Below are 27,586 nucleotides of genomic sequence, written 5' to 3'. Positions count from 1 at the left end.
ACATGTATAAATAATAAGCCATCTGTAAAAGTCTTATAAAATTTTAATAATTTTTTGATAGTTTTTGAGAGCTTAAACTTGTCAATGATAAAGGTAAGAAAAGTCAAGAGAGAATATTTTCCCGCCAAAATTTCAATGGCTAATATCTCGGAAACAAGCACATTAACCAATATGTATTTTTTTGCTCTTTTGATTCCTTTATCAATGCCCTATCAATATAAACTAGTGTTTTGAAAAGTTAATTATTTTGAAACTGAGAAGCGAACCCCCTTAAGATTGTTTAAGGATAACTAAAAACTTGTCTGAAACACAGTAACAATGTAACATTTCACATGTACATTTTTTTTGTACTTTAAAGAATACTTTTTGTTCACTAAATTTACTATTTCTGCAGAAAATAAAGTTTGCTATATTTAGTTATAAGCAAATCAAATCATGAAATTAAACATACTACTAGACACTTAATCAATCCATTATACATTTGCATTTGATGTTATTCAAACAATCAGCTAGGTTGAAATATTAAAAATGCAGACATTTTAAAATCCAAACAATTTAACAATGGTTAAATGTGAACAAAACATGGATGTCCCGTGCCATCATACATACTGTAATCTTCTGACATCAGACTCAGACTTCTCTTGAACTGAATTTTAATGTGCTAATTGTTATGCGTTTACTTTTCTACATTGGCTAGAGGTATAGGGGGAGGGTTGAGATCTCATAATCATATTTAACGGGTAAAAATAACCCTGCCGCATTTTTGCACCTGTCCCAAGTCAGGAGCCTCTAGCCTTTGTTAGTCTTGTATTATTTTTAATTTTAGTTTCTTGTGTACAATTTGGAGTTTAGTATGGTGTTCATTATCACTGAACTAGTATATATTTGTTTAGGGGCCAACTGAAAGATGCCTCTGGGTGCGTGATTTTCTCGCTGCCTTGAAGACCTGTTGGTGACCTTCTGCTGTTGTCTGTTCTATGGTAGGGTTGTTGTCTCTTTGACACATTCCTCCATTCTCAATTTTAAATTCAGAAATTATTGTGTGCATTTATATTTGCGATTTCGTCAATTTAGACTAAAACGTGATTTTATTTTTTGCTATATAGAGAAAAATCGAGTTTAATTCATATGAAAAATTCAAGATGCGAGTTTAAATTATTGCGATTATAAACCTGTCACATTCGTAATAATAAATACATGGAAATAATTTCTGAGTTAACAGTATTGCAGACATGCATATTTGTAAACCTTATAAAATCTACCATGCCTCATAAATTCAATATTTCATACATACCAGTTTATGTTCTAAGGATGATAATATGCATTGGGGACCAAATATTCTACAAATAATACATAAATTACATTAGCTACAGTGTTCTCCCCAGGATTTTTGGATAGCGCTGTGCTAATCGCGTAATTTTCAACAATGCTCAGTAACTTTATCGCGGCGCGCGGTTTGTTTGTAATTACTTTGTTATGTGTTTTTATTATACATGTATCATGCTGTTGATGTTTCCTCTTGTTATGATGTCCTTGTCATGCTCATGGAAGTTACAGTGTATCCCTTAATGATGCTTTGTTTGTTAATGTTATTGTCTGGATATAGAAGAAGAGTATTTTTTTCTCCATTGTAAATTCATATATTAAATCCTCATACTATCTATGTATAAAACTGGAGGAGAAGTCATTTTCCATGATGGGTCTACACCAGACATGCCTGTGTGAAGATTTCTTAGCACTATCAGGTAATGTTGCAGAACATGTAAGGACCAACAATAAAGTCATTGTCAGCTTCTGTTTCAGTGTTTGGTTTTGTAACCAACTGTAGCAGTGTACTGTTAACCTTACGACGTTTGACAGGAATTAACATTTTTTTGCATAAAGATTTCTCATTTTTATGACCTTAACGTTTTATAATATTTAAATGGCCTCATCCAAGCTGGACATCGAGACAGTAAAATTTCTCAAGTCGTATCAGCTTGGGTTTGTTTTTCTAATCATATGCTATCAAATGGTAGAATTTCTGACTAAACAATTATAAGTTCGAATAGGGGATAATGAATACTTAAAAGACTTGCTCATTTTCGGGGTTCGTATGGATAGTAAACCCGGCAAATAATTTGTAACAGACCCCTGTGTTTGATCGTTTTTAAAATCCTCGTTTGTTCAAAGTTCGTAAAACAAGTTTGTGAGTGACGTCGGGAAATGCGGTCAATTCATTTCATCTCATTTCATTCATATATGCCTCTATATATTCTTTAAATTAAAAAAATAGATGTCAATGTTGAAATCTTTGTTTATTTTGATCTTTCAAAAAACGCCATTTTGTAAAATTTATTAGACTGGTCCAGCGGAGTTACTTTAATACAACGGAAATAATTCTTTCAAAAATCGTAAACCAGTCGATCACGTGATCCGAAGTGAAAAATAAGCGGGAAATTTGAAAAAAATTAGAAAAATATGAAAAAAATATAGCGACGCGTTTGCGTGGGATAGCGCTGCGGTCAGTGCAATAGGACAGCGGGGAATTGCAATAGCGCTGAAAAGCGCTGTGCTAAAACGGCCTGGGGAGAACACTGAGCTACATGTATCTTTAAACTATGTATTTCTAATATTACCGATCATATTATGACTAACCATTAAAGCCCTTATCTGGCCTTATATACTACTAAAGGAAGAGACCGATTTCATTGAGCCACAACTCCTCTGAAACCTTCTCTTGAACTGAATTTTAATGTGCGTATTGTTATGTGTTTACTTTTCTACATTGACTAGAGGTATAGGGGGAGGGTTGAGATCTCATAATCATGTTTAACTTAGGGTTCTCGCTAAGAATTTTTGTATGGTTTTTAATTTTAGTTTCTTGTGTATAATTCAGAGTTTAGTGTGACATCCATTATCACTGAACTAGTATACATATTTTTTAAGGGGCCAGCTGAAGGACGCCTCTGGGTGCGGGAGTTTCTCGCTACATTGAAGACCCATTGGCAATTGGTGGCCTTCGGCTGTTGTCTGCTCTATGGTCGGGTTGTTGTCGCTTTGACACATTCCCCATTTCCTTTCTCAATTTTAAAGTTGGAAATATTTGTGATATTTATGATATTTATGTCTTCTGTTTCATAAGAAGTACAGGGAATACAAGATGTGGCAAGAGTTATTAAATACAAAACAAACACATATAAAAAAGAAGATGTGGTATGATTGCCAATGAGACAACTATCCACAAAAGACCAAAATGACATGTTTATCACATTGTGAGTAGCAAAACTTCTAACTTATAATAAATCCAATATCTTTGTGCTGTCTTTCTTTTCTAATTGAAAAGTTATTGTGTAGTGTGTACTTGTACAGCAATTGTAACTATATCATAATACTAAAAGGGAGATAATATTTCAACATAACCAAAGACTAGAAGTGATGTAAAGCATGAGTTATCTCCAATTCAAACCATATATTTATAACTTTTCCACTCAACTCTCTGAAATTTTTAGACAACATAAATTTTATAACTTTATGAACAATGTTTAGAACAATTTGATTATCAATAATCATCTAGAGGGAACCGTTTTGTATACTAAATTGCATCATAACTTAAGAGTTTTAATTATCTAAACTTCTCAAAAAAAGAAAGTTCATCATTGGAAATTGTATGGTTTGAATATTTTTTATAATACTGTTCCTGCTTTAGATGCAACAACTAGTTGAACTTTTCATCGGTTGATCAGTTTGAAGAAACAAATTCAACTCTTAACATGAACAAGATCCTTTTGAATTGTCAAAGATCAGATCCCTTTAAATAAACATCCTTATATGTTAGTTCACCAAAGGAAACATCTTAATAATTCGTAAATGTTATTTTTAGATGCCCTTATGCAAGTCAAACAATGACTGTTGTCTTATTTGATGAGCACCTGACAGCCTGATAAATTTTTGGTGTGACCACCTTCTGTGTATTTCATCAGATTACAATTTTTACCTGCACTTGAGACTCTGTACATGGTTAAAACCTTCTCCTAAAAAGTGGTCAAATAAGTAAGCAGTGTTCTTTTCTTTCTTTTCAACTTTTAAGCAATCACTTTCAAACATCCACTGTGGTTTAAATCCTTGTTTTTCAAGATTCTTCAAAATATAATGAAAACAAATTAAAACTTCAAACAAAATGTACTATTATTATTGTGTTTTAGCTTAAGTTTGTAGATTTTTCTTTTCACACAAATGATGTGAATTTTACCATTTATTGAAAACTCATCACATTAAACAGCTTACACTGTGAATTGACTCACTATTGAGACAACATTAATGCAAGGAAATCTCAATTCAAAATAAGAAACAGTCTCTGTAGGAAAGCAGTTTTAGTTTTAAGTTCAATCCAAATAAACTAAATATTAGGTAATTAACTTTTTTGCAAACATTCTGATGAAAAAAAAAATTATTTGACCGGGGACATGTCATGCATGTTGACAATCCATTCTGCATGCACAAAAAAATAAAATTGGAAGCCATTTTCTGAAAATGTTATATATAAATCTACTTACTGCATATGCATCAAACATAGCTTTAGTGGCACCATTTCTACCAGAGCTGCCATCTGTTCTGATGCAGAACATTTTAAAGTCCCCTTCAGACATTCTGTATATTATTTAAACAACAATCTAAAACTGAAAAAAATAATTTTTATTGTAATAAGTTGAACAATGAATGCAAATTATTTCCATGCTTGTTAACAGGCCTAGCACTCACACTGGACTGCTTGTGGGACAGGTGCCATAATTTTATAATGGATCTAAAATAATTGTTTACTTAAACAGCCTGTAGTCAATAGAATTTCTTTTCTACTCACAAGACTGGTAGCTGTCGAGTTACTCTTGGATTTTATTGAAGACAAGCAAATTCAATAAGCATCGATTAACACACATAACTATCAAAAACAAAAAGCATTGCATCATCTAAAATAAAAACATACATTTATATAAAACACCTATTTTCTAGTCTATAGCATTATTACTGGACATCACAAAATGAGTGAAAATTTTTGATGTCACAAAATAATTGCAGCCACCATAATGACCATGCAAAAGTGATCTGCAGATGACAACAGTCCAATAATCGCTGACTGATGAGGGGACATTTCAGCCATACTTTGTAAAGTTATTTCTACTGTAATTTTTATTGATATACATTTAATGGGAGGAAAATAATATCAGTGTCACTGTCTAGAAACAGATGTTCAAAAGAAAAGAATTGAAAAAAACACTTCAATTAAACATTTATTTTCCTTGATAAAAATGCATCTCAATCAAAAAATTTAATAAAAAAAATCATAAAATGGTTATTTTTCATATTATTAGCATGTGGTTAATGAAAAAGAGTTTTAAATATATATACCAATGACTTTTAATATGGGGACAGCAAGAAAATCAATCAAAAATAAATAAATAAATCAAAATACTAATAAACACAACATCACTAACTTTTTGTTTAACTTTTGCAGTTTTCTGCATTGGGTGCATAAATCTTTTTCTACTATTTTTGACATTTTACATATTATGTCAGTTTGTTTTGTTCACACATCATCGTCAATATAATTTAATTTTCTATAGTTTTCCTTTCATTTTGGATGAGTTTCTTTCGCGGGAAAATAAAGCAAGACGTAAGGTGCTTGTCATTTTGAAATTCATAAACATACGATTTGCTTGACCTTCTTCATCTGCCACTAAGATTGATGATGCTACACAAAGCAATACACCTAATCGCTATTTAGTCTAAGTCAGGAAAAACAGTCATTTATACAACTTCCTGTTAGGGTCAGGCCTCCGAAAATAGAGGTCACCAGTATTGAGCCGAGGGAGGAAAAACTTTAGAAAGCGATTATTAAGAAACATTGATAGAGTATGATCCACTTTTTCGAAATTAAAATTGAAGTAAAAAAATATTTTGTTTGAAGTATTTACGGTAGTTTAAACAGGTCTCATTAAAAAGTATCATGCACGGTGCATTGTTTAAACAGGATCCCAGAAAGCTTCAACTGGATGAAAAAGTTGTGTAATTTTAGAACTTGTCAGGTATGGAATAAACAGTGATTAGGTGTATGGAGGCCAGAAGTGTGATTTTGTGAAGTTCTGAAATGTTTGAGCCAATAGGCATTCCGAAGTCAGGTTTGAAATAGCCATTTTGTTCAAATACTTAAAATAATGCGACTAGACAAAAACTAGAAAAAATAAAAATCAGGGGGAATGGACCCTGGGCAAACATGTATCATGGCGAACAGGTACTAGGGCAAACATTAATCAGGGCGAATGGTCCCGGATTCCCATCAAGATGACCGATTTTAGAATACGGTAGGATAGCAATTTCTGCAGTAGAAGTAGTGGCTGAAACGTCTTGATTCCTTGAAAGTATAGACAGAGAACTGTTCTTTTCAAATCAACTAAATCAGTAGACAGAGCAAAAACTCCGTAAAAAAAAATCCTATCACAAAATAACTAAAAAAAAACTGCATTAATCAATCAATTTCATGTCAAACTTTTATGTTCTGAGATTTTCACAGATGATGCACTGACAGCATGTTGTTTGTAAAACTAAAACTGTCAAAAGTTAGGGAAAATGCTACTGTTATTTTCAGTGGCTATATGACACAGTTAAAGGGTTATGTTTGTTTCTTCATTGAAATTTTATGACATCTGTTTCATTTTTTACCTTTGTTTTCATTAAATCATTTGTTAACTAAAACTTTCAAAACAAATAAATGCAATTCGGAATTTCGGGGATTTCCGAAAAACCGCCTGCCGTGCAAATCCCGCCGAAAACGTGATAAATAATATATAATTTTCTTAGGTTAATTTTAATTTAGTAACAATTTTCGTGGTCAAAATGTAAAGAGTTTCACACAGATTGTAATTATTGGAATTAAAAAAAAAATATTATAAAATTTGTATACATCGCGTCACGAGAATTTACGAGATTTCATTTTCTTTTGTCAATGCCGAAAAGTGAGAAGTAATAAGGTAGTTATATCCCTAAAAACATGCTTTAAATCAAATCGTATGCAAATATATTAATGACAAAACCCATCCAACGTGTTATTTTATATATTTTAATCACCTCGAATCGCTGAAAACTCATCAAAAATATTGTTTGCCCATTGGAATTGGCATTGAATAAATTATTTATCCATCAAGGCATCATTCGGGTCAGCAAGAAATCAGGGGCGGATGCAGGAATTTTCGAAAGGGGGGGTGCTAACCCAGGGCACCCAGGGCAAAGGGGGGGTGCAAAACATATGTCCCGATACAAATGCATTGATCGGCAAAAATAAAGGGGGGGTGCGCACCCCCGGAACCCCCCCCCCCTGGATCCGCCACTGAAGAAATTATTACTGACAATATCAATTCCCACACTGACAGGTGATCTTAGAAACGAATATGATGACTTGGTTAGAACTAAACAATAGACAAGAAGTAAATGACAGTCTAGCTCCAAATGCATTCTTTGCAAGAAATAATAGACGTAATTTCATATGTCTGATAAAAGCTCTACAGAGCTTATATGTTGTATTGTTATATGTATAACCAACTTTAAATAAATCTTTTATGCTTTATGCTTCATAAAATACACCTTATCGTTAATCCCGGCTGACCTGGCTGCTTGAACTTTTGACGCACACAACAATCACTTTTCCATTGTGGCGTCAGATATTTTGCTTTATGAAGTCAAAATTTAGTCTTTAGTAAGTGTCCCAAATGACACTGTAAACACTTGTGTACGTTTCCTCTTTTGTAGTTTCTTCACATATGTAATGTTCACTCATGTACTTAATTGAAATTGTGGCTGCTGCTTAAAAAATTTTGACTTAATTTTGATATAGATTTATAGTGTTTTTTGCTGTATAGTGTTTTTGAATCTACCAGACTCCGTTAAATAATTTTCCAGATGGCACAATATCTCATTTCGATTGTCTCTATTAATGTCTTCTTCATCGATTCCTAATAATGTGTCTAAATCCATGTGTATATTTCCTGTAATAAAGTAAATAGATGTTCTCATTCTCTCTCTAGCCTCCTCATAGTTAGAACAATGTAAAAGATAGTGTTCTACAGTTTCTGGCTCTCCACAGGAACAGTTTTTGTCTGATGATGGTATAATTTTGGATTTATAATCATTTAGATCACAATAACCTGTTCTCAAACTAGTAGTAATTGAAAACGACCATTTGGACGGTAAATCTTTTGGTATTTTCTGACAGACATTTTGATGATAATTGTAATAATTTCTGCCACGTTGACTTGATTCCCATTGGTTCTGCCATTTTCTTAAAACACTTTCTCTTGCTGCACGTTTTATATCCTGCCTGGTTACTTCTGATGGTTCTTCTATTTTTTCAGCTTCTTTAGCTCCTTTTTTGGCCAGTGAATCAGCAATGTCATTTCCTTGGATATCAGCATGACCAGGTGTCCATTCAAAATTTAATGGAATTCCATTCATCTTTAATACTTTCATGTTTTTCTTTATTTCTCTTATGACTTTGATGTAATTCTCTGATTTCCAGTTTAAAGTTAAAATTCCAATTGAGGTCTGACTATCTGAAAAAAGTGTAATTGAGTCTGTGTTTTGTCTGTTTTCTGATATTAAAAAGTGGTCAACAACAAGTTTAATGGCGATCAGTTCTCCGAGTAGTATTGATCCTTTCTTGGATACAGCTTTACTAATTTCAATTTGTGGTTGATTATTTGATGGAAAGATGACAGCACCTGCTCCTACAGGGCCAGGACTACCAAGACAGGACCCATCAGTAAATGCTATACATGAATTTGCAGGAAGATGACTTAGTTTTTCCATTTTCCATCTACACGGGAACCTGTGTGATTTCCAGTAATGGCGAACAAATAGCAATAAGGTGTATTGTTAAGTATTTATCTTAGTGACTGCAAAGATGAATTTTGCACTCTTAACCCTCTTGCTGCCAGTTGTTTTTCAGGGTTGCATTTCATATGCCAGGAAATACGACCACTCAATGTGTGTGACAAGAAATGCCAAACAATGACGTCAATCAATATATGACGTCATGTTGTAATGACCGTTACATTTGAGAACCATTGTAGAATCATAGTACACTTTTTAATGTTCGGTCTTTCATTTTGAAAGAGGAACAGCAATGATTAGAAGCTTGCATAATTCAAAACATGGACATACATTTGTATGTGTCCCTCCAGCACAGTCGTTGTGGACATATGTGTCCCTCCAGCAGCAAGAGGGTTAAGCTCTAAAGATGGTTTATAGAATTGACAGCCCACTTCCATGACTTTTATAGGTTGCGTTCGCCATACTTGAATTGTGTAACAAACTATAGAGCGTTATTCTACACTACAGCACCTTAACTCTTTGATCTAAAGCCCTGCCCTGCGTCTCAGATGTCCCCAGCTTAAGTCCTGGAGAAGACAATGTGGCTTTGCCATGAAAATCATGCTCTCTGGAAACAATTGGTGCCGTACTAAAGAAACCAGCCATATGGTTACCGTTAGATATCATTTCTACCTAGAGTAAACATTGTTAGTCGTATGATATGATGAGGTGAAGGAACGTGAAGGGAATGCCACAACTAAAGCACATTTATATACATTTTGTAATATAAATATTTTTTTCCAAGTGAAAACATGGTAAATACTGTAAATACAGCATGTACAGCATAACAACCATCTACATGTTTTGCTTCCATGTTGTCTATCCCGAGTCGAACCTGCCCCATATTTAAAGTCAATCTGGTCCCAATTAAAAAATATATTTATAAGGGATAATAATGACGATATATAGGAATTGTAATTCAAGGTCATTATAACAACAAAAATTAATGTCAAAATACATAACAATAATATCAAATTAGCTTTTTAATACCAAAATAATCAGTTATGAATAATCAATGTCATGAACATTTAAGGATTAAACATCTATTAATCACAAAAAAAAATAAAAAAATTAAGATTTATTTTCTCCTGAAAATATAAATATTAGGATATAATTTAGCCTTTCTTCATTTGTTCTTTGAACAAAAATAGGGTGCAAATTCAAAGAACCCAGTGGGCTTATGTGTTTTGGGAGCAAATGGATCCAATATATATATATATATATATATATATATATATATCAACAAGTGTGATGCACCACCATCTTAAAAAAGGACAAGGAGGTCTTTGCTATTTTCTGTTATTTAAATTTTTAGTCAGAAACTGCTTTAAAAGGTAAAAGAGTAATTTGGTTGAATACCCATGACTGATGCCTATCATGAATCATGACAATTTCTTTTATAATATTTTATTGTATTATTGCTGTTGAATATTTTGATAATCAATCATGATCAGTATGTTCAGTTATACAGTATTGATGGTTTATCTGAAGGTGTTTGTACAAGGTTCCATATGCATGTGGAAGCTGTTTACATCATCCATCTATCTTTACATACATGTATGCAAACTTTATGCAATGATTTTTTGATAATTTACATGCATTTATCTCTTACAGAACTAGTGTAAATAGAGATGGCATTACCTCTCATACGAACACACACACAAGAGCGACCAGTTACACGTAAGTCAATAAAAAGTAATTCATTGAACAACTTGAATAATATTCTATAAATACATGAAATAGTATTCTACTGATGTTCATCATGTTTATCATGTTTATATCATTTTGAACATTTTTTACATTTTGAATCAAACTGATATTGCCATGTTTTATAAGTGTAACTTAGAGTTTAGACAAAGCTTTGCAATAGTTGAACTTCTAATTGTTTTAGTGAAAAGGGGATGTTATTTGTCATTGTTGAACTTCTAATTGTTTTAGTGAAAAGGGGATGTTATTTATCATTGTTGAACTTGATAATGTTTGTTAAATGTAAAGGCTAACTAGTGCAAGTAGTATGACAACATTTGAATTTATTTTATATTATAAATTTTCAATCTCCTTGTTTTTGTGCTGAAGTTTGATCAGTTTGTATTTTATACCAGACTAGAGCATTTTATTTTTATCTTGCAGCTCAAAGAGGAAGATCTATTGGATCAGTAAGTTTGTACTTGTAGTTTTACATAAATGAAATTATTTATTATTCAAAGTTCATGTGTGACACATTTTTTGATTCATTGCCCATCATCTTCCTGTTTAATGAATATATTTATGTATCAAAGATATCTAAAGTTAGGAATCAAATTTCATAAGATAATGCTTTTCTGTTTGATGTCCTGATAGAGGGGTTAGAATTAGTGATTAAATACATGTAGCTAATAGTTCATCTTGTTAGTCATGAATATGCATGTAATATATCCATTGGAATTACTTGATATGCAAACAATCATTCTCCAATCTAAGAATAAAATGATAATTTAGATTTTCAATAGTCGAAAATAAATATTAATTTTTCATATAACAGATTGTTCTTCACTACACACACATATATATATATATGTACATCATTTAATATTTTGCTTATTTTCCATTTGCAGAATGCAGGTAGTCCATTCATAACAACTCCTCATGGCAATCCAAACTTTAACCCAACCAAAGTTAGAGGTGGAGGAGTAAGTATGCATATTAATAAGTGTTTTTATGCCCTTCCTATGAAAGTAGAGGGGCATTATGTTTTCTGGTCTGTGCCTCCGTTTGCCTGTCTGTTCCACTGCAGGTTAAAATTTTTGGTCAAGATAGTTTTTGAGGAAGTTGAAGTCCAATCAACTTGAAACTTAGTAAACATGTTCCCTATGATATGATCTTTCTAATTTTAATGCCAAATTATAAATTTATCCCAATTTCATGCTCCACTGAACAAAGAAAAAGAGAGTGCAACTGGGGCATCCGTGTACTATGGTCACATTCTTGTTTGTTTTGTTTTTATTTTTCAATGTTCAGCATTTGTTCAGGTAGATGTGTCAGTAGAGTGAAGATTTTATCTCATGTCATTTCAGAGTTAAGGTACTTCAACTTTTAGCAGCTTCACTTTTACAGTTCTTGAGTTATGTCATTTATAGCGTTATATGCTAGCGAGGGCTTCATCTGTGTCCTTTTGGACACATTTCCCATTTATTTTTTTGCAAGTTACTATTAATTAATATTAATTTTAATCATGACTGTATAACATTTTATATTTTAATATTTTATGATGTACATGTATTTAAAGTCATAAGAAACCTCAAATTAAAAAAAATTGTGCATGTGTTTTTTATAACTAAATGGATAGTTTTCATTATAAAACTTATGTACATATACTTTTTTCTGAGGAACATTCTTTAATTTGTCCAAATTTAGAAGAAGTTTACTTATTTTTAATTGCTTGCTTCCAGGAAGCAATTAGCCGACCTATTTTCCGTATGCATAGTGACCTGAGCGTAACTCTTCTCGTAAAAATCCGGTGATCGCAATACGCATGGATCTGTCATTAAAATAAACAATTATCTGATTGTACATGTTAAACACGTTCTCAATACCCATGCTTTTTGTTATTTGTTTACAATAAGGTGACAATCGGTAAACTTCGGCTTCAAAACACGGCATTTAATGAGCAGCCATATTTGTTAAATCATAACAGACAGAGAGAAAAATAAATTGACTATTATACGATATACTTGCTTAAAAATGATAAAATCGTGCACAGAGGACTAAGTTTATGATATATACATGCATTGTTTCAAGAATTGGATAAACATTATTTTTCACCACTCACTCGTTTCATATGACTTTAAATGAGTAGTTTTTGTTGCAAACTCCATTAGAAACTTGAATTGAGATCATTTTTGGAATAAGGGAAAGGGGGAAGTGAGAAAAAAAATTGGGGTGGAGGTCAATTTTGTTTCTAATTTCAGATTTCAGAATTTAAAAAGAAAATTTCTTCAAATATTTTTTCTTTGAGAGGATTCATATTCAACAGCATAGTAAATTGCTCAAAAGAAAAAAAATAATTTGAAGTTCATTAGACCACATTTATTCTGTGTCAGAAACCTATGCTGTGTCAGTTATTTAATCACAGTCCGAATTCAGAGCTGCATCCAGCTTGAATGTTGTGTCCATAGTTGCCCCAACTGCTCAGAGTTCGAACTCTGCGGTCGTATAAAGCTGTGCCCTGCAGAGCATCTGGTTATCATTTGATTTCAATTTTCTAATTACTTTTAACACATATTTTATTTTACAGTCTGACAGCCGAGCACCAAAAGCACCTAAGGCACCAGACAAGCCATTAATGCCTTACATGAGATATAGCAGGAAAGTATGTGACAAACATCTCTATTCTATTTATATACTGTTTGAAAAACACTTGTGTTCAGGAAATTTTATTATACAGTTATAATTAGAAACAAAATAGTCTGGAGTCTGTTAACACTTTCAAATAGACGAAAAAGTAGCATTTATTGTAAGAACTCATATTGTAAGCATCTTGGATTATGACTTACAGTATGTAAATATCTGATAAGGGATAATTTTGTCTACCTTTACATATTAATATTTTCAGTGTGTCAATACTGCTGCACTGATTTAAAAAGAGCTTTTTCATTTTCAATTGCATATATGAGCCATTGATTGTGGTTTCCTGGATATACATGTAGAATACACATACATGTGAACCTCCCGACGGGAGTACAATAATCCCGTTTTCAGGGGTCTCCTCCCGTCCTCCCGTTTAGCAGAAAAAACTCCTGTGTATGAAATATTTCATGAATGAAAATTTTCAGCCATCATATTTGATAATTTCTTACTACGTACAGGTGTAATTGACACCTGTGTTAAATTTTACCTGTAAATCAAAGAAGAAGTATAATTACATGGCTTCCCTTGACAGCTTGGGTGGTAATCAACGATGTTTACTCTGGCTAACTAACTGCCGTTGTGTTATAAAAACTTTGTGTATTTGGTTACTTCCCTTTGATTTATCCTGTTTTAAGTCATTTTGCTTTTAAAAATGTTAATTGTAAAAAGACTATAAATGAATAAATATTTTAATCAAATAATCATAAAAGGATGGTAATTAAATGAATTTAAATGTATTGGGACATATAAAAAATATAAATTTATAAATTATTTTAGCAATCTATACTTCTTTCAAGGATTAAATCAAAGTTTATATGGTAAGTCTGTCTACAACTTTTGTGTGTGGAATACACAAAATGTACATTTTAATATCTAATAAAACCCTGAGATTGAAAATTGTCTATGCCAGTATATAAGATTTTATTGATTTAGCTTAAGATAGCAAAAAGTTTTACACTGTTTTTGTCTTTAAGTTTTCAAGAAATATATGATTTTCATAAGGAATCCATGCAATACTATTGTTAGTGTTTGTTATTTTTCTTATTAATTTTTCATGTTGCAAATATACATGTATAGCATATTTCTTTCTTATTTGTCTATACAGTTACCAATGATAAGGAGATGGAGACTTGAATACAAATCTATACAGATAAGATAAATAAATATAATGATTTATTTGAAAGCAGTGAACACTCAATTATCAAAAACAAAACAAGAAACAGATTCTTCTTAATATTTTATTTTCATTCAAATAGAAAGGCCATAAGGGTACTATAAACATATTACAATTTGATGGAAATTTGAAGAAAAAACACAATTTTTGGGATACGATTGCTTTTAAGCAATCTGTAGACTTTTACCGTTGACTCAGGGCTCATTCCCTCACGTCAACCGTTTTATTCTAAACATTCAGCAACATCTCAGATTCTTATGATTGTCTTGCTTTAAAAGGTAAAAACAAGCAAAAGGATTGAACATAAACAACTTTCCTGTAATGTTCTTCTCATAATCTTCATGTTTGATTTTTCACTCGACTTATATGCGTGTTTTTAACAACACGGAAAATCAGAATTAAGCAGTATTTATATTTAGTGTTTTTATAAATTTAGAAACACGTCAGAGGGATTCCCCAGTTTAGATAAATGCGAGAGTTCTTTGAATTCCGATAATTCTATTTCTGTCATATAAGAACTGAAGTGGAGTTTTCTATATTTTACCGTTATGAAACTGATACTGTACTCTCATAAAGAAATTGAGACTCATTCATCATATCATAAATTAAATAAACGTTCTTGTTCCAAATCGCAAGTCGCGGCTTTGTTTATGTATTAATGCGCATGCGTATAGTTTCTTGATTTCAAGGGGTATCAGATTGAGTGGTTGTTCTGGATTCCCCGCTTATTAATTAATTTGAAACTCATTAGATTCTTTCTATGTCTGCCTGCTATTGAGGGTTTAATAATGTTGTTGCATAATTTAAAATCATATGCATCATTTAAATTAAAATCAATGAACCTATAACACCCCTTTAGCCGAAATGGAGTCTTCCATATTATCGTTTCGAGTTGTCTCCCTTTCAGAAGTATTTCCCGTCTAAATCGTCGAAGAAAAAACTCGTTAGATGATCTTTGATCTTGATCTTGATAGGTTTACGGTGAAACATCCAAGGATATTAATACACCGCGCGTGCGTCAAGTAATTTACTTAAGTTGGACCCCCCTTACAATTTCACTAAAGGTTTTAGCTGGTTCTTCTGCTGTCTGAATTTTGGTGAAGATATCCGGTGGTAGTAGGTTTCCGTCTTTAATGGTATTTGGGATAAAACTGTATTTTAACGTGTCTGTTTTTGTTTGAAGTCGGAGGAAATGTTGACTGTGCATGTTCTTGGTTGTACGGGATGGTTTTTTCAGTTGGTCAGATGGTAAGTACTGTTTGCTTGACCATGTATATTCTTGCAGAAAAGAATTAATCTGTTTTGTGTACGACGGTCTTTCAGTGAGGGTAATTGTAGCTGATCTAAAATCGCTGTCATACTTCCTGGTTCGTAATCAGTGTAGTTTGATGTTATAAACCTAGCCGCTCTTTTCTGTACATTTTCCAGTTGGTCTTGGAGATATAGTTGATGTGGGTCCCAGGCAGTGCTTGCATATTCTAGGACAGGTCGTATCAGTCCTTTATAGGCCTGGAGTTTAACTTCAAGTGGACATGCGGATAGATTTCTTTTTAGTAAACCTAATGTCCTGTAAGATTTATTGCATATCTCCTCTATGTGCTTACCCCAGTGTAGATCATTCGTGATGTTAACTCCTAGATATTTTATTGATGTTAGAAATTGGAGTTCCGTATTTTTCAAGGTGTATTTAAATGATGTTGTTTTCTTCTTGCGACTCAATGTCATCATGTTGCATTTAACTGGTTGAAATCTCATTCCCCAATCTGTCGCCCAGTTACCTAGGGTATCAATATCCTTCTGTAGTTCAGCACAGTCATCTTCAGTATTAATTTCTCTGTAGCATACACAGTCGTCTGCAAACAGCCTAATTTCTGATGTTACGTTATCTGCTATGTCGTTGATATGGACCAGAAATAGGATTGGACCAAGAACCGTTCCTTGAGGAACTCCTGATAGGACTGATGATGTTTCCGATTTAACTCCGTTTACTATCACACACTGAGATCTTTTAGATAGAAAAGCGTCAATCCAATTTAAGATGTTTTTGGGCACGACATATTTGTGAAGTTTACTTTTTAAGAGCTCGTGCGGTACGGTGTCAAAAGCTTTTTCAAAATCCAAAATAAATATATCTGTTTGTTTCCTTTTATCAATAGCAGTTGCCCAGTCATGTATAACGTTGATAAGTTGGGTTTCACAGCTGTGTCTTCTTCTAAATGCATGTTGTCGGCTATTTAGGATGTTGTGTTTTTCAAAGTGCTGCATTAGGTTTGAGCAAATGATGTGTTCTAGTAATTTACAAGTGATACATGTTAGGGAAACTGGTCTGTAATTGCTTGGGATGGTTCTGTCGTTCTTTTTGAATAGTGGGCATATATTAGCATTTTTCCATTCGTCTGGGATGGTTCCTCTGTTGATGGATTGCTGGAAAAAGTGAGCCATTACCTCTGATATGTTAGGTGCCAGTTCTTTAAGTACTCTTGGATGTATACCATCAGGGCCCATCGCTTTTGATGCATTAATATTTTTTAGTATTTTTTCTACACCCTTTGTTGTTACTATGATGTTTATCATTTTGTCTACAGGAGGAGTTTGGTATGGAACAGATTCAACAGATGTCGATGAACGTCGTATTATATTAAGAACGATCTCAATTTAAACAGAGGAGTGTGTACGGAAGGATTCATGCCCACTGACCCAAAGGAAATTAACAATTAAAGATTAAGAAATGGGGTTCCTCCTAGAATTAACGGTGATAAGTCATAAGATACGAAGTGAATAGTCCGAGATTACTGGGTAGAAGTCAAATCGGCACCCATAGAAAAAGTCAAATCGGCACCTGGTTAAATCGGCATCTAGTCAAATCGGCACCTATTTAAAAGTCAATTCGGCATCCAAAAATATTTGATATAATATACGGGACTGGGAAATGGGGTTCCTCCTAGAATTAACGGTGATAAGATACGAAGTGAATAGTCCCGAGTCTGTCAGATTACTGGGTACAAGTCAAATCGGCATGCACCTGGTCAAATCGGCACACATAGAAAAAGTCAAATCGGCACCTATATATTTAAAATTCAATTCGGCATCCAGTAATACTCGATATAATATATGGGACTGGGACTATTTAAGTTTGTAATTTAAGTCTACTAGCATAAAAGTCCCCCACGGTCCCAGCTTGTCTGGCAAATCAGCCGTCGGACATCAGAGTAATCTCGAACTATGAAGTGAAATACCTTCTCTCTCTCTCAGTGACTGCTGTGGAAAGTAAACTTGGAATTGATAGCACACAAATAAAACACAATAAGTACATTGCTCGTACACTTGTATCCGGGATTAGCAATTTTTAAAGTTGAGTGACTATTCAGATTTATATTACCTTTGCATGTGCAGTTGAATTAGTTTTGAAAATAATAGAATGAAATTCATGACAGTGTAGCTATGGCCATTCATTGACTGGGGGAAATTAGGTGAACGTTCGTCTGTAATGCCCACTGCTCACGACGTACTTATCATAGAAATTTAAACTGTGAGGTCACCAAAGGTTCTAAACGCCTAAATAAAATAATTAAAAATACTAATCAGGAATAACCTTTGTAATTTGAAAATAAATAAAAATGGCCTTCAACACGGAGTCTTGGCTCACACCGAACAGCAAGCTATAAAGGTTGAATACTTAAAATTCTTTACTTGATTTTTTGTTATGGTTTGACCATCAATTTTCCTAATATGATATCGCACGTTCTTTCAGATTATTTTTTTTACTTAATTGGCTTTAAAAGTTACAATGCATGATGTCGTCTGTTTATGTAGTTCATATGTGTTTTTCGTTTCTCGTTGGTTTTCCCGTTTGAATGGTTTTACACTAGTAGTTTTGGGGCCCTCTATAACTTGCTGTTCGATGTGAGCCAAGGCTCCGTGTTGCAGGTCGTACCTTGACCTATAATGATTTACTTTTATGAATTATTACTTGGGAGGAGAGTTGTCTCATTGGCACTCATACCACATCTTCCTATATCTATCTATATCAATACATTTTTTTCCAACAAAAGAATACATCACAAGAATATAAGTTTTGTAAGAAACGTGAGAAATTGTGTTGGACTTGAAGATAAGGCAAAGTGACAAATATCTGAAAGAATGAATCGTTTTATGGTATTAAACAAAGAAATCAAACGATTTTTTAATTCTCCAGAACTCTTCACAAACAAAACCCACATGTATACGCATTGAATAAATAGTAGGCCATTCTTAAATGATCACACCGTAGTAGTTGTGCTCTTAATCAATGAGATATTTTGTGAATTAACCCCATCAACTTAATAGTTTTTTTTACAATGGATAAACCTATTTTTTTATTATTAGTAAATAATATCATCTCTGAACATTATTATTCTTATAAATGACACGGTTGTATGTGATGATTATAATAAATATTTAAAACAAATTCCTTTCAAGCTTTGTAAAAAGAAAGTTTCATTTTATGTATCGGAATGTGTAACAAGTGAATATTTCAATCCCCACTGGAAGGCCTCTGACAGGCTGGGTGAGCATAAAATCATAGCCGTTGACAAACAAGTTACAACCTACAAACTTTTTACTGTCGACCACACTGTTATGCAATTAATTCTACTATCCAGCTGTACCTGGCCTTGCGGTCATAAAACTTTCGAGTCAGTTTTTTTGTACTCATACTCGAAAATCAACCAATGAAATTGCTTGATTTCTTGTTTCGAGCATGATTTTTGTGCTCCAAGCACTGAGCAAAGTTTTATGCCTTCAAGGCCATAGTCCAAATAATTATGACGTCTTGGAAGGCTATTATAATTTTTTTCTTTGAAGCCTTACTTCCACGTCGAAGTAAGGCGTGAAAGAAAAAAAAATATAATAGCCTTTCAAGACGTCATAATTATTTGGACTATCAAGGCCAGGGCTGCCAAAAATGCGTGAGACTCACGCATGTTCATGCTTTTTTGCAGCAGTATCCTTGGATCATTTTTTTCCTCTTTGATCTTTTCTATTTTGGCCAAATCTCACGAATTTGCTTAATGAAAAGTTGGCAGAACTGCTATACATGTGTCAATGAAAACTATATGGCAATCGTATCCCTCAGAGCATTCTGCTCTTTGATTACATCATACGGTTACATTTACGACAAAATTTATGTCGATAAAAAACCTCCTGATCTGAGTCCTAATCTCCTGACCAAAATTTCCAAATCTCCTGATCTGAGTTTCACAGTCCATCACATGTATGAATACACATGGTTTTAGTATGGAGTAATAATTAAATTTCAGTGAAAGAAGCACACATATAAAATGGTGAATTTTCTTTGTAGATATGGGATAGTGTAAAGAATTCTAATCCAGATTTGAAGCTATGGGAGATAGGCAAGATCATTGGACAAATGTGGAGAGATTTAGATGAATCTCAAAAACAGGAATTTATGGATGAATATGAATCAGAAAAGGTAGAATCCACATATTTCTCTTTATGTACTGACAGAATGTCCCTTTACTAATCAGGGTAATTGATATTTACCAGCATAAAGAAAAGTTGATATATAATAACTATTTATCTGATTTTTTAAACTACACAATTTTCATGATCATGATCAAGAGTTGAAAAAGATATCATTAAGTTCATAAGATATTAGCCACTTTGAGAAAACATGGAATCAGCATAATGACGATTTACAATTGTATGTAAAATTTAATTTTGTTTTATTGTTTAATCAATATTGAAATTGTAATTAAAAACTTGTTGTTTTTTACAGGCTCAGTACAATGAAGCAATGAAACTGTATCATAACTCCTCAGCATACCAAGCGTGGGTTGCAGCTAAAGGAAAAGGTAAGAACATATTTGATAATTACTCAACACTTTCTTTTATAAAAGAACTATTTTTGTTTATTCTTTTGTCAATATCTTTTAAATTTAATGTAAATAATGAACCATAGGAACTTTACATTTACAAATAGAAAATCGTTACATATTAAAAATAAATATGAGATAAAACTATTGTACAAAGGTTTTAAATTTATAACTACTGGATAAAGAATTGAATGTTAATATTAAGTAAAAGTTGAGTTTACTGATTATAGTTTTGAAATATGGGGATGTAATTTATACAATGTACATGTAGCATGTTATTTTGTTATTTCCAGCTGCTGCTGAGGCTGCTATGGAAGAAGAACAACAGAAGCAAAGAGAACAAAGAACACCTAGGGGTCAACAAGTAAGTTACATTTTCCTGAAACTGTACAAGTATATTAAACTACATTGCATTAAGTAAATATATAAAAGAAGATGTTTCAAGATTGCCAATGAGAAAACTCTCCTCAAAATTCAAATGACACTGAAATTAACAATTATAGGTCACAGTACAACACTATAAAAAGCCCAGAAATGACAAATGTAAAACAACTTTATTCGAATTTTCTTCACAGTTATATATTTGATATATGATATATATTTATAATTTTCCATTTAGTATTTATATAGTTTACATTTGCTAATATATCTTCTCATAAGGAATTATAAGCAAACAATTAAATTTTGTTTGTGATCTATAAAGACCTTTTGATAAAACCAATCACCAAAGCAATTTTGTTAGTTTTGTTGGTGGGTTACAATCTCATTGACACATACCCAGGATCTCTGTCCCTTTATTCACACTCTAATCAAATAATCAGTTTTCAAGTTTTCCATGTTTTAGAATTAAATTGTTATGTTAATCATTCTCGGAAGAGAGAACAAATTGTTCATTAAAGACACTTGTTTAGTAGAATGGCTGCTATGATTAATACTGTAGAAACATCAGTTTCCTGGGGTTAATATTTTTTGTTACATCTTAGTCTTTTAATTTATGGGGATTAAATTTCAAGGTTTCCAGTATGTTAAAGTAATATTCTATGTAGGTTTAAATTTCTATGGTGTTTTAATTTCCTGGATATTATCTTTCAGGGAAATAATAAAATTTAAATCTTGACAAAAATATTTGCTACACATGCATCATATTCTTTATTTCACAGGCAGCTAAAATGGAGGCCCAAGGGAGAATAAGTATACAGCAAGCTGATGAGGATGAAGGTTGGTTTAATTTTATAGAGCGGAAAACAAATGAACATTCAACTTTTAAATCTAGTCTTTGAAAATGCAGATAGGAGAGTATATTAATATTAAATTTGAAACTTTTCACTTGAGGCCTTATGCAACTTCTGACGCAGAAAGAAATAAGATTAAGGTTAATGTAATGCGTAACCTTTTATAAGGCGGTATCAATTAAAACATTGTACAACTTGTCAGTCAAAGCTTTTCAAATCTTTTATAGCACTGCAATTATAATATAATGTTGGGTTTACAATGCAGACTTCTTATTTTTTACCTCTACTATTATGACTGTCAATGTTTATATTTTAACAAAATATATGAATTTTCTGGATGAAGTTAATTACCTATTTAGAGGGTACTTCAATTTGATAGCAAATCATCAAAGCAAGAACAGAAACCACAATTGTCACAAATCCACTTCAGACCTCAAGCTCAACAATATCTAGATAAGTTTTGAACAAGTTAAACACAATTACAAAAATAAACCATTTGGTTTATTATCTGTTCAATGAAGCTATTGATATGGTACAGACATGAAAATATTGTGATTAACTTTTTATATGTTTATAACCATAGAAATATCTCTTTTACGTTATAATAAAATATCATTTATTTTTTGTAGATCCAGATGATGGATTTTCAGTGAAACATATAGCCCATGCAAGATATCTACGTAATCATAGACTTATAAATGACATATTCAGTGAAACAGTGGTACCAGATATACGAACAGTAGTTACAACAGGCAGAATGGGAGTACTAAAACGTCAAGTGCAATCATTAACCATGCATCAGGTATAAACATTTTCATAGAATTCTTAGTCGTTATCAATTTTTGGGAGGTTACCAAAGTTTGTAAGCTGTTATATTTACAGTAAATCTTCATTTTATGAAATCTGTGTCTTTGTTTTTGCATCCTGTCACATACAGTCCTGAAAGAAATTATACGTAGTACTGATAATTATTAGCAATTAGAGTGATAATGTATGTTTAGACTATAAATCCAAGTAAGGCATAGTCTGGTAAAATCAAATCTGTCCTATACAATACTATGACTGCTATAATCATGAAAAAATTATATATATAAGAAGTAAAAATTTATTAAAAATTTAAGGGATCGGGTGACACAAGGTATTATTTTTTTAGGTTGATATCATTTTGTCTTTTTTTTACAGAAAAAATTAGAAAACGAATTACAAACAATTGAAGAAAAGCATGAAGCAAAGAAAAAGAGATTTTCTGAGGCTAGTGAACAATTTCAAGAAGAATTGAAAAAAGTAAGTTTATGATGTGATATTGAAAGAGTAGCTATAAGTAAGCTTCAAAGTCCTAGAAAATTTATTTATTTTCTTGTTTGTTATAATCTTGATGATACAATTGTTACACTGATAACATAGCCTAGCAACATATTTGAGGTTCATGAATGGAAAAAAAGACTTGTTTTAAGATCTTGTCATTATTAAATGTTAGGGAACAGCTTCTTTTGAGGGTTACACTAAGATGTCAAAGGTAGTAAAGCATCTATATGAGTATAGCTAATTCTCATAATAATACACAGTGATACACATGCACACATACAGTCAATAATATTCTTTATTTACAGCTGTGTGAAAATAAACCACAGATAAGTGATGACATGTTCAATACAATGATGGTCAAAGCCAAAGAAGAACTGAAGCAAAGACACATACAGTATTTACAACAGCAAGAAGAAGAAAAGAAAAAACAAGCAGAGCTAGCAGAAAAAAGAAAGAAGGAAGAGGAGGAGAGAATAAAACGTGAAGAAGAAGAGAGATTAAAAAGGGAGGAAGAAGAAAGACAGCATCAGTTAGATAATCCTGTACCACCACCTCCTATTGTTTCAGAGGTAAAAATACTCATGTGGTAGTAAATTATCCTAAAGATTGTGGTCAGACATATATGTAGGATCATTGTTTATTCTTATCTTGTCTCATTGAAAAACATGAACAAAAATTCTTCAGTAAAGAATAAGGTAATTTTAACAAGACATCACTTTCAAATTTTGTTAAACTAATACATACATTAAATAATATCATAATAACGTATGATGTTTATAATACTAAATTGTGAAGAAAGTTTGATACAAAAAAAAAATGATGTAGAGAAAAAGCTAGTGTAAATGCAGAATAGTCCTGTAAATATTAATTAAATTCTGCTGTATAAAAGTCAACAATCAGACTAAGCAAAGAGTTTTGAAACTGATAACATTATCCAAATGTGTATGAAGTTGTTACATACAAAATAACAAATCTTGATTATTGCAATAGGGACAAGTAATGGCAAATTTGCCACAAGTCATGAACCAAGGTGTAATGCCAGCACAGCCACCAGTTTCAAACCAGAATATGGTCCCAAATCAGCCAATGATGAATTCACCAAATGCAGTGCCACAACAGCCACAAATGATGCCAATGCCGAACGTGGTGCCTCAACAGAACATGTTACAGCCACAACAAATCATGCAGAATCAGAATATGATGCCACAGAATGTAATGCCACAACAGAACATGATACAGCCACAAACTGTTATACAGCCACAGCCTATGATGCCACAGGTTGTTATACTTAAATAGTAGCAATACAATGTGATTTATATGACTAATATGAATTAAAAAATGAGTAGATATATTTCAACTCTTAAGGCATGAATTAGAAATTAGTTGTTAAACTTCAACTCTAAGATCATGTGTCAATATTTTTCTGGCTTGTATTTTCAAGTGTTTTCAAGTCTGTAATAAGGTATTGTTAAAAAATATGTGTAGGTATTGTTAAAAGATATGATAAGTTTTATCCTTGTATTTATGTTACTGATGGTAAAGAAATGATCAGATGGTATATCAGTCAAGGGTCTAACTTAAATTAAGTTATTAGACATGTAAGAGAAAAATAACATACATGTTGTTATTGTGAGCTAAAATATAAAAAAAAACCTGTGATAACATATGTATGTTACATGTTTCAAAGGGAAAATATACAACCTTTATTTTGTTAAATTTTTCTCCAGTTCTATTATAATTTTCTTTATGTATACTAATCTTTGCAAAGATATAACAGCTCATAGTTTAGCAATCATGCATAGTACACCTATGTTATTACAAAAAATATATTCCTGCAATAACCAAAGGGTGTTATTACAGCTTTTCTATATCTCTTTAAAGGCTTTGCTCTGACTTGCATAACAATGTATTTCAATTCATTGTAAGAATGATGATCAGAGCTTGTAATGAGGCACTGTGCAAGATTCCAAGTGTCTCATTTACTCTCATATAGTAAGTTTCACGCTTGTAATAACTAAGCCTTGTTATTGCAGCTTAGTTTTCCCTTAAAGGCCTTGTCTCATTGATTTACCATGGTTGATCAAAATTGTATCAATAGAATTAGAAAATTAGTTATCAAGGAAATATATTAAGCTACTGTGCAAAGTTTTTAAGAATTCCCAAGTGCCTATTAAAGATAAAATATTTATGATATATTTAACTGATAACAAACATATGTTATTACAGATTAAGGAAAAAAGAGTAGACAACTCATGAAAGTGTCTGTAATAACACATGCGTGTTATTTTTCTCTGATAACTTATTTACTGACTGTATATTGTGATAATTTCTTATTTCAGGACCCTTCGATGGAACAGGCAAACCAACAACAAATGATGGAAATGGGTAGCATTGATTCTCCTGATTCTCAGAAAACAGAGGTAATCATTGTACTAGCCTATAGATGCTTCATACTTTGAAACAAACATACAGTAACATTGAATATTTTAAAAAATTTAAAAAAAATAATATTTCAAAATATTAATAAAGGATTAATAAAGGGTAGCGCTTACATAAATAATTCAACAATTACTATCTTTTTGTTGATTCATTCAGTTTCACTGCTATCAGATTAAGTATAAAAATTTGTTCTGACTAATATTTTTACTATAATCACATTTTTTTAAGGAAATATGCCTTTTTGATTTCTAGTGGACTTTTTGGTGGACTATTGATATATATATACATTGCATGCCATTTTTTCAGGATTTATCTCAGGATGGCATGGCAGCAGGTATGGAAGGTGGTGGGGATGAATCCTTTAATTCTATGTCACCTGATGACTCAGCTAAGTCATCACCAGATGGCATGTCTCCAGATAAGAGTATGATGTCAGATAGCCAAGAGTCACAGGAGGACAATTCTCCTCAAAAGAAGAGCAAAAAACCAGCTCATAGAAAGAAAAAGAGGGAAGACAGGAAAGAAAGTATGTTGTGTTTGTGCTTGCTTGCGCATGTGGATTTTCTTTTTATAAGTAGAGATCATTATCAGGATAGGTTGTGTAGGATATAGTTATACTTGTCCACATTTTCATACTTTTGTTAACTCTATTTACTCAACTTATCTCCCTATCAAAAGAATTCTCATAATCCGGTCTCCATATTGTTTGTTGTACATTGCTTCAGATTCAAGGTCATACTCTGGTTTACAGAAATGTTCATTAAGCTCAATATGAAAATATTCATCAACTCAAATATAAATTGAAAATATTGCTGAACAAAGGAAAATGGACAAGTATAACTGGTTAGGTGAAGGCATAGAACATGGATAAAAATAAAATTGGAACACTTGTAGTCATTAGAAAAGCAAAAAAATCAAAACAGGGTAAGATAGTCGCGTATCATTTTCTTTTTCTTCATACACAAACTTCTTAGTTCTTGATTCAAGTAAAAATGTCACTATCAAAACAGAACTCTCATTTCAGGGTCCACTTGATTATTATACAATTGGTTAACTATATATAAATTCTAGATAGATGTAGATAAATCTGATACTGCAAACATTATTTTAATTATATATAATTCCATTATTGAATGAAATGCACAAACATATAAATGAAATCTTTTAGAATTAAGAAAAAAACCGACACACATACTAGCAGTGATTAAGTAATTTATAAACACAGATTTGTGACTGCAATAACATTAATATTGTTTAGGTGTATTTGTAATTCATTACTATCGGACTTCCAAGTAGGATGGTAGTAAGCACAATTTCTATTAACCATTGTAATATTGTATTGTTTTTCTGAATTGCAATAGATAGCCACATTAAATTTTAGTGTTTATATACACTGTGGTACCCCAGATAGATGAATTAGTTGTATAAGGCATCATTTGCTAGTGAATAGCTTAATTTAGGACTTGGCCATTGCTAAATGAAGTAGATAGTTTTAACGCATGTTGGATAATAAAAGGCATGACAATGAATTCTGTGACTAACATTTTTTGGCATGAGAAGTAATGTCAGTTTGTGGATGGATATTTATATTGCATGCCATTGAATTTGACAAACTGTACCTTGCAAGTTAAAAAGAAATAATAAAAAAAAGATAGAATTTTTATTTAGATAATTAGAATTTATGTTTTTTTGGGGTATGATGATTATGTTATTTTGCATCATCAATAGGGAAAATATAAAACTAACAGCACAGTAAATTTTCCTTTTATTTAATCATTCATAAATATTTCCTAGTAAGGGACATCCCCTATTTATGGTTGAACAAATGCTAAGGATTTTTTACAGCAGTAGTTTACTTAGAAGGGGGAATTCAAGAATGAATTGACATGAACGTTGTTTATAGAATGGAGTTTGAATGACAGCATGTTTGAGATCATACAATACTTCCAGAATTTCCAGACTAATCCAGTTGGATACACACATTTTATTTTAATTTTGTTTAGTTTTAGTTCTTATAATTTGCAAGGGAACAGCTTTGTTTTTGCTATGAAAACCCATCTAAGGTCATCATTTGATATGTCATAATAATTTTAAAGAAGCATGGAGGATATTTGTTTTGAAACTTTTTATAACCAAATAATTTGATAGGAGGATTCGAAAACACAAGCTGTTTAAAGCTTGTACAAAGCTCACTGCAAAAATTATCCTTTTTAATTTAGGAGAGTCAAGATGGAAAAACTTTGTTCCTATGTCTCTGATTTTGGCAAATGTCAATATGA

At 32.1% G+C, this 27,586-nt stretch overlaps 3 protein-coding genes across 4 annotated transcripts in view; 1 reads left to right on the top strand and 2 right to left on the bottom strand.

Annotated features, from left to right (window-relative positions):
* LOC143047961 (DNA topoisomerase 2-binding protein 1-A-like) overlaps positions 1–6,795 on the bottom strand; it is a 36,816-nt gene extending 30,021 nt beyond the window's left edge. The window contains exons 1-4 of the mRNA XM_076221338.1: positions 6,697–6,795; positions 4,536–4,658; positions 3,977–4,119; positions 1,295–1,340 (exon numbers count right to left, since the gene is read on the bottom strand). Coding sequence (XP_076077453.1) covers positions 1,295–1,340; positions 3,977–4,119; positions 4,536–4,628 — 282 coding nt within the window. The 5' untranslated portion in view covers positions 4,629–4,658; positions 6,697–6,795. The remainder of the gene's footprint in view (positions 1–1,294; positions 1,341–3,976; positions 4,120–4,535; positions 4,659–6,696) is intronic.
* Positions 6,796–6,927: 132 nt separating this feature from the next.
* LOC143047962 (uncharacterized) overlaps positions 6,928–27,586 on the top strand; it is a 28,095-nt gene continuing 7,436 nt past the window's right edge. For both annotated transcript variants that reach the window (XM_076221340.1, XM_076221339.1), the window contains exons 1-15: positions 6,928–7,004; positions 10,513–10,578; positions 11,029–11,054; positions 11,493–11,567; positions 13,172–13,246; positions 19,797–19,928; positions 20,235–20,310; positions 20,625–20,695; positions 21,492–21,549; positions 22,193–22,365; positions 22,746–22,847; positions 23,174–23,437; positions 23,859–24,146; positions 25,208–25,288; positions 25,614–25,833. In XM_076221340.1, the coding sequence (XP_076077455.1) occupies positions 10,530–10,578; positions 11,029–11,054; positions 11,493–11,567; positions 13,172–13,246; positions 19,797–19,928; positions 20,235–20,310; positions 20,625–20,695; positions 21,492–21,549; positions 22,193–22,365; positions 22,746–22,847; positions 23,174–23,437; positions 23,859–24,146; positions 25,208–25,288; positions 25,614–25,833 (1,690 nt within the window). In that variant the 5' untranslated portion in view covers positions 6,928–7,004; positions 10,513–10,529. The remainder of the gene's footprint in view (positions 7,005–10,512; positions 10,579–11,028; positions 11,055–11,492; positions 11,568–13,171; positions 13,247–19,796; positions 19,929–20,234; positions 20,311–20,624; positions 20,696–21,491; positions 21,550–22,192; positions 22,366–22,745; positions 22,848–23,173; positions 23,438–23,858; positions 24,147–25,207; positions 25,289–25,613; positions 25,834–27,586) is intronic.
* On the bottom strand, positions 7,867–8,481 carry LOC143049534 (uncharacterized). The gene has a single exon (XM_076223141.1). The coding sequence runs from the start codon at positions 8,479–8,481 to the stop codon at positions 7,867–7,869; it is 615 nt and encodes a 204-aa protein (XP_076079256.1).

The sequence above is a fragment of the Mytilus galloprovincialis genome, chromosome 10, assembly GCF_965363235.1.
Source record: "Mytilus galloprovincialis chromosome 10, xbMytGall1.hap1.1, whole genome shotgun sequence".
Classification (NCBI taxonomy): domain Eukaryota; kingdom Metazoa; phylum Mollusca; class Bivalvia; order Mytilida; family Mytilidae; genus Mytilus; species Mytilus galloprovincialis.
This window is presented reverse-complemented; position numbering and strand designations above follow the sequence as displayed.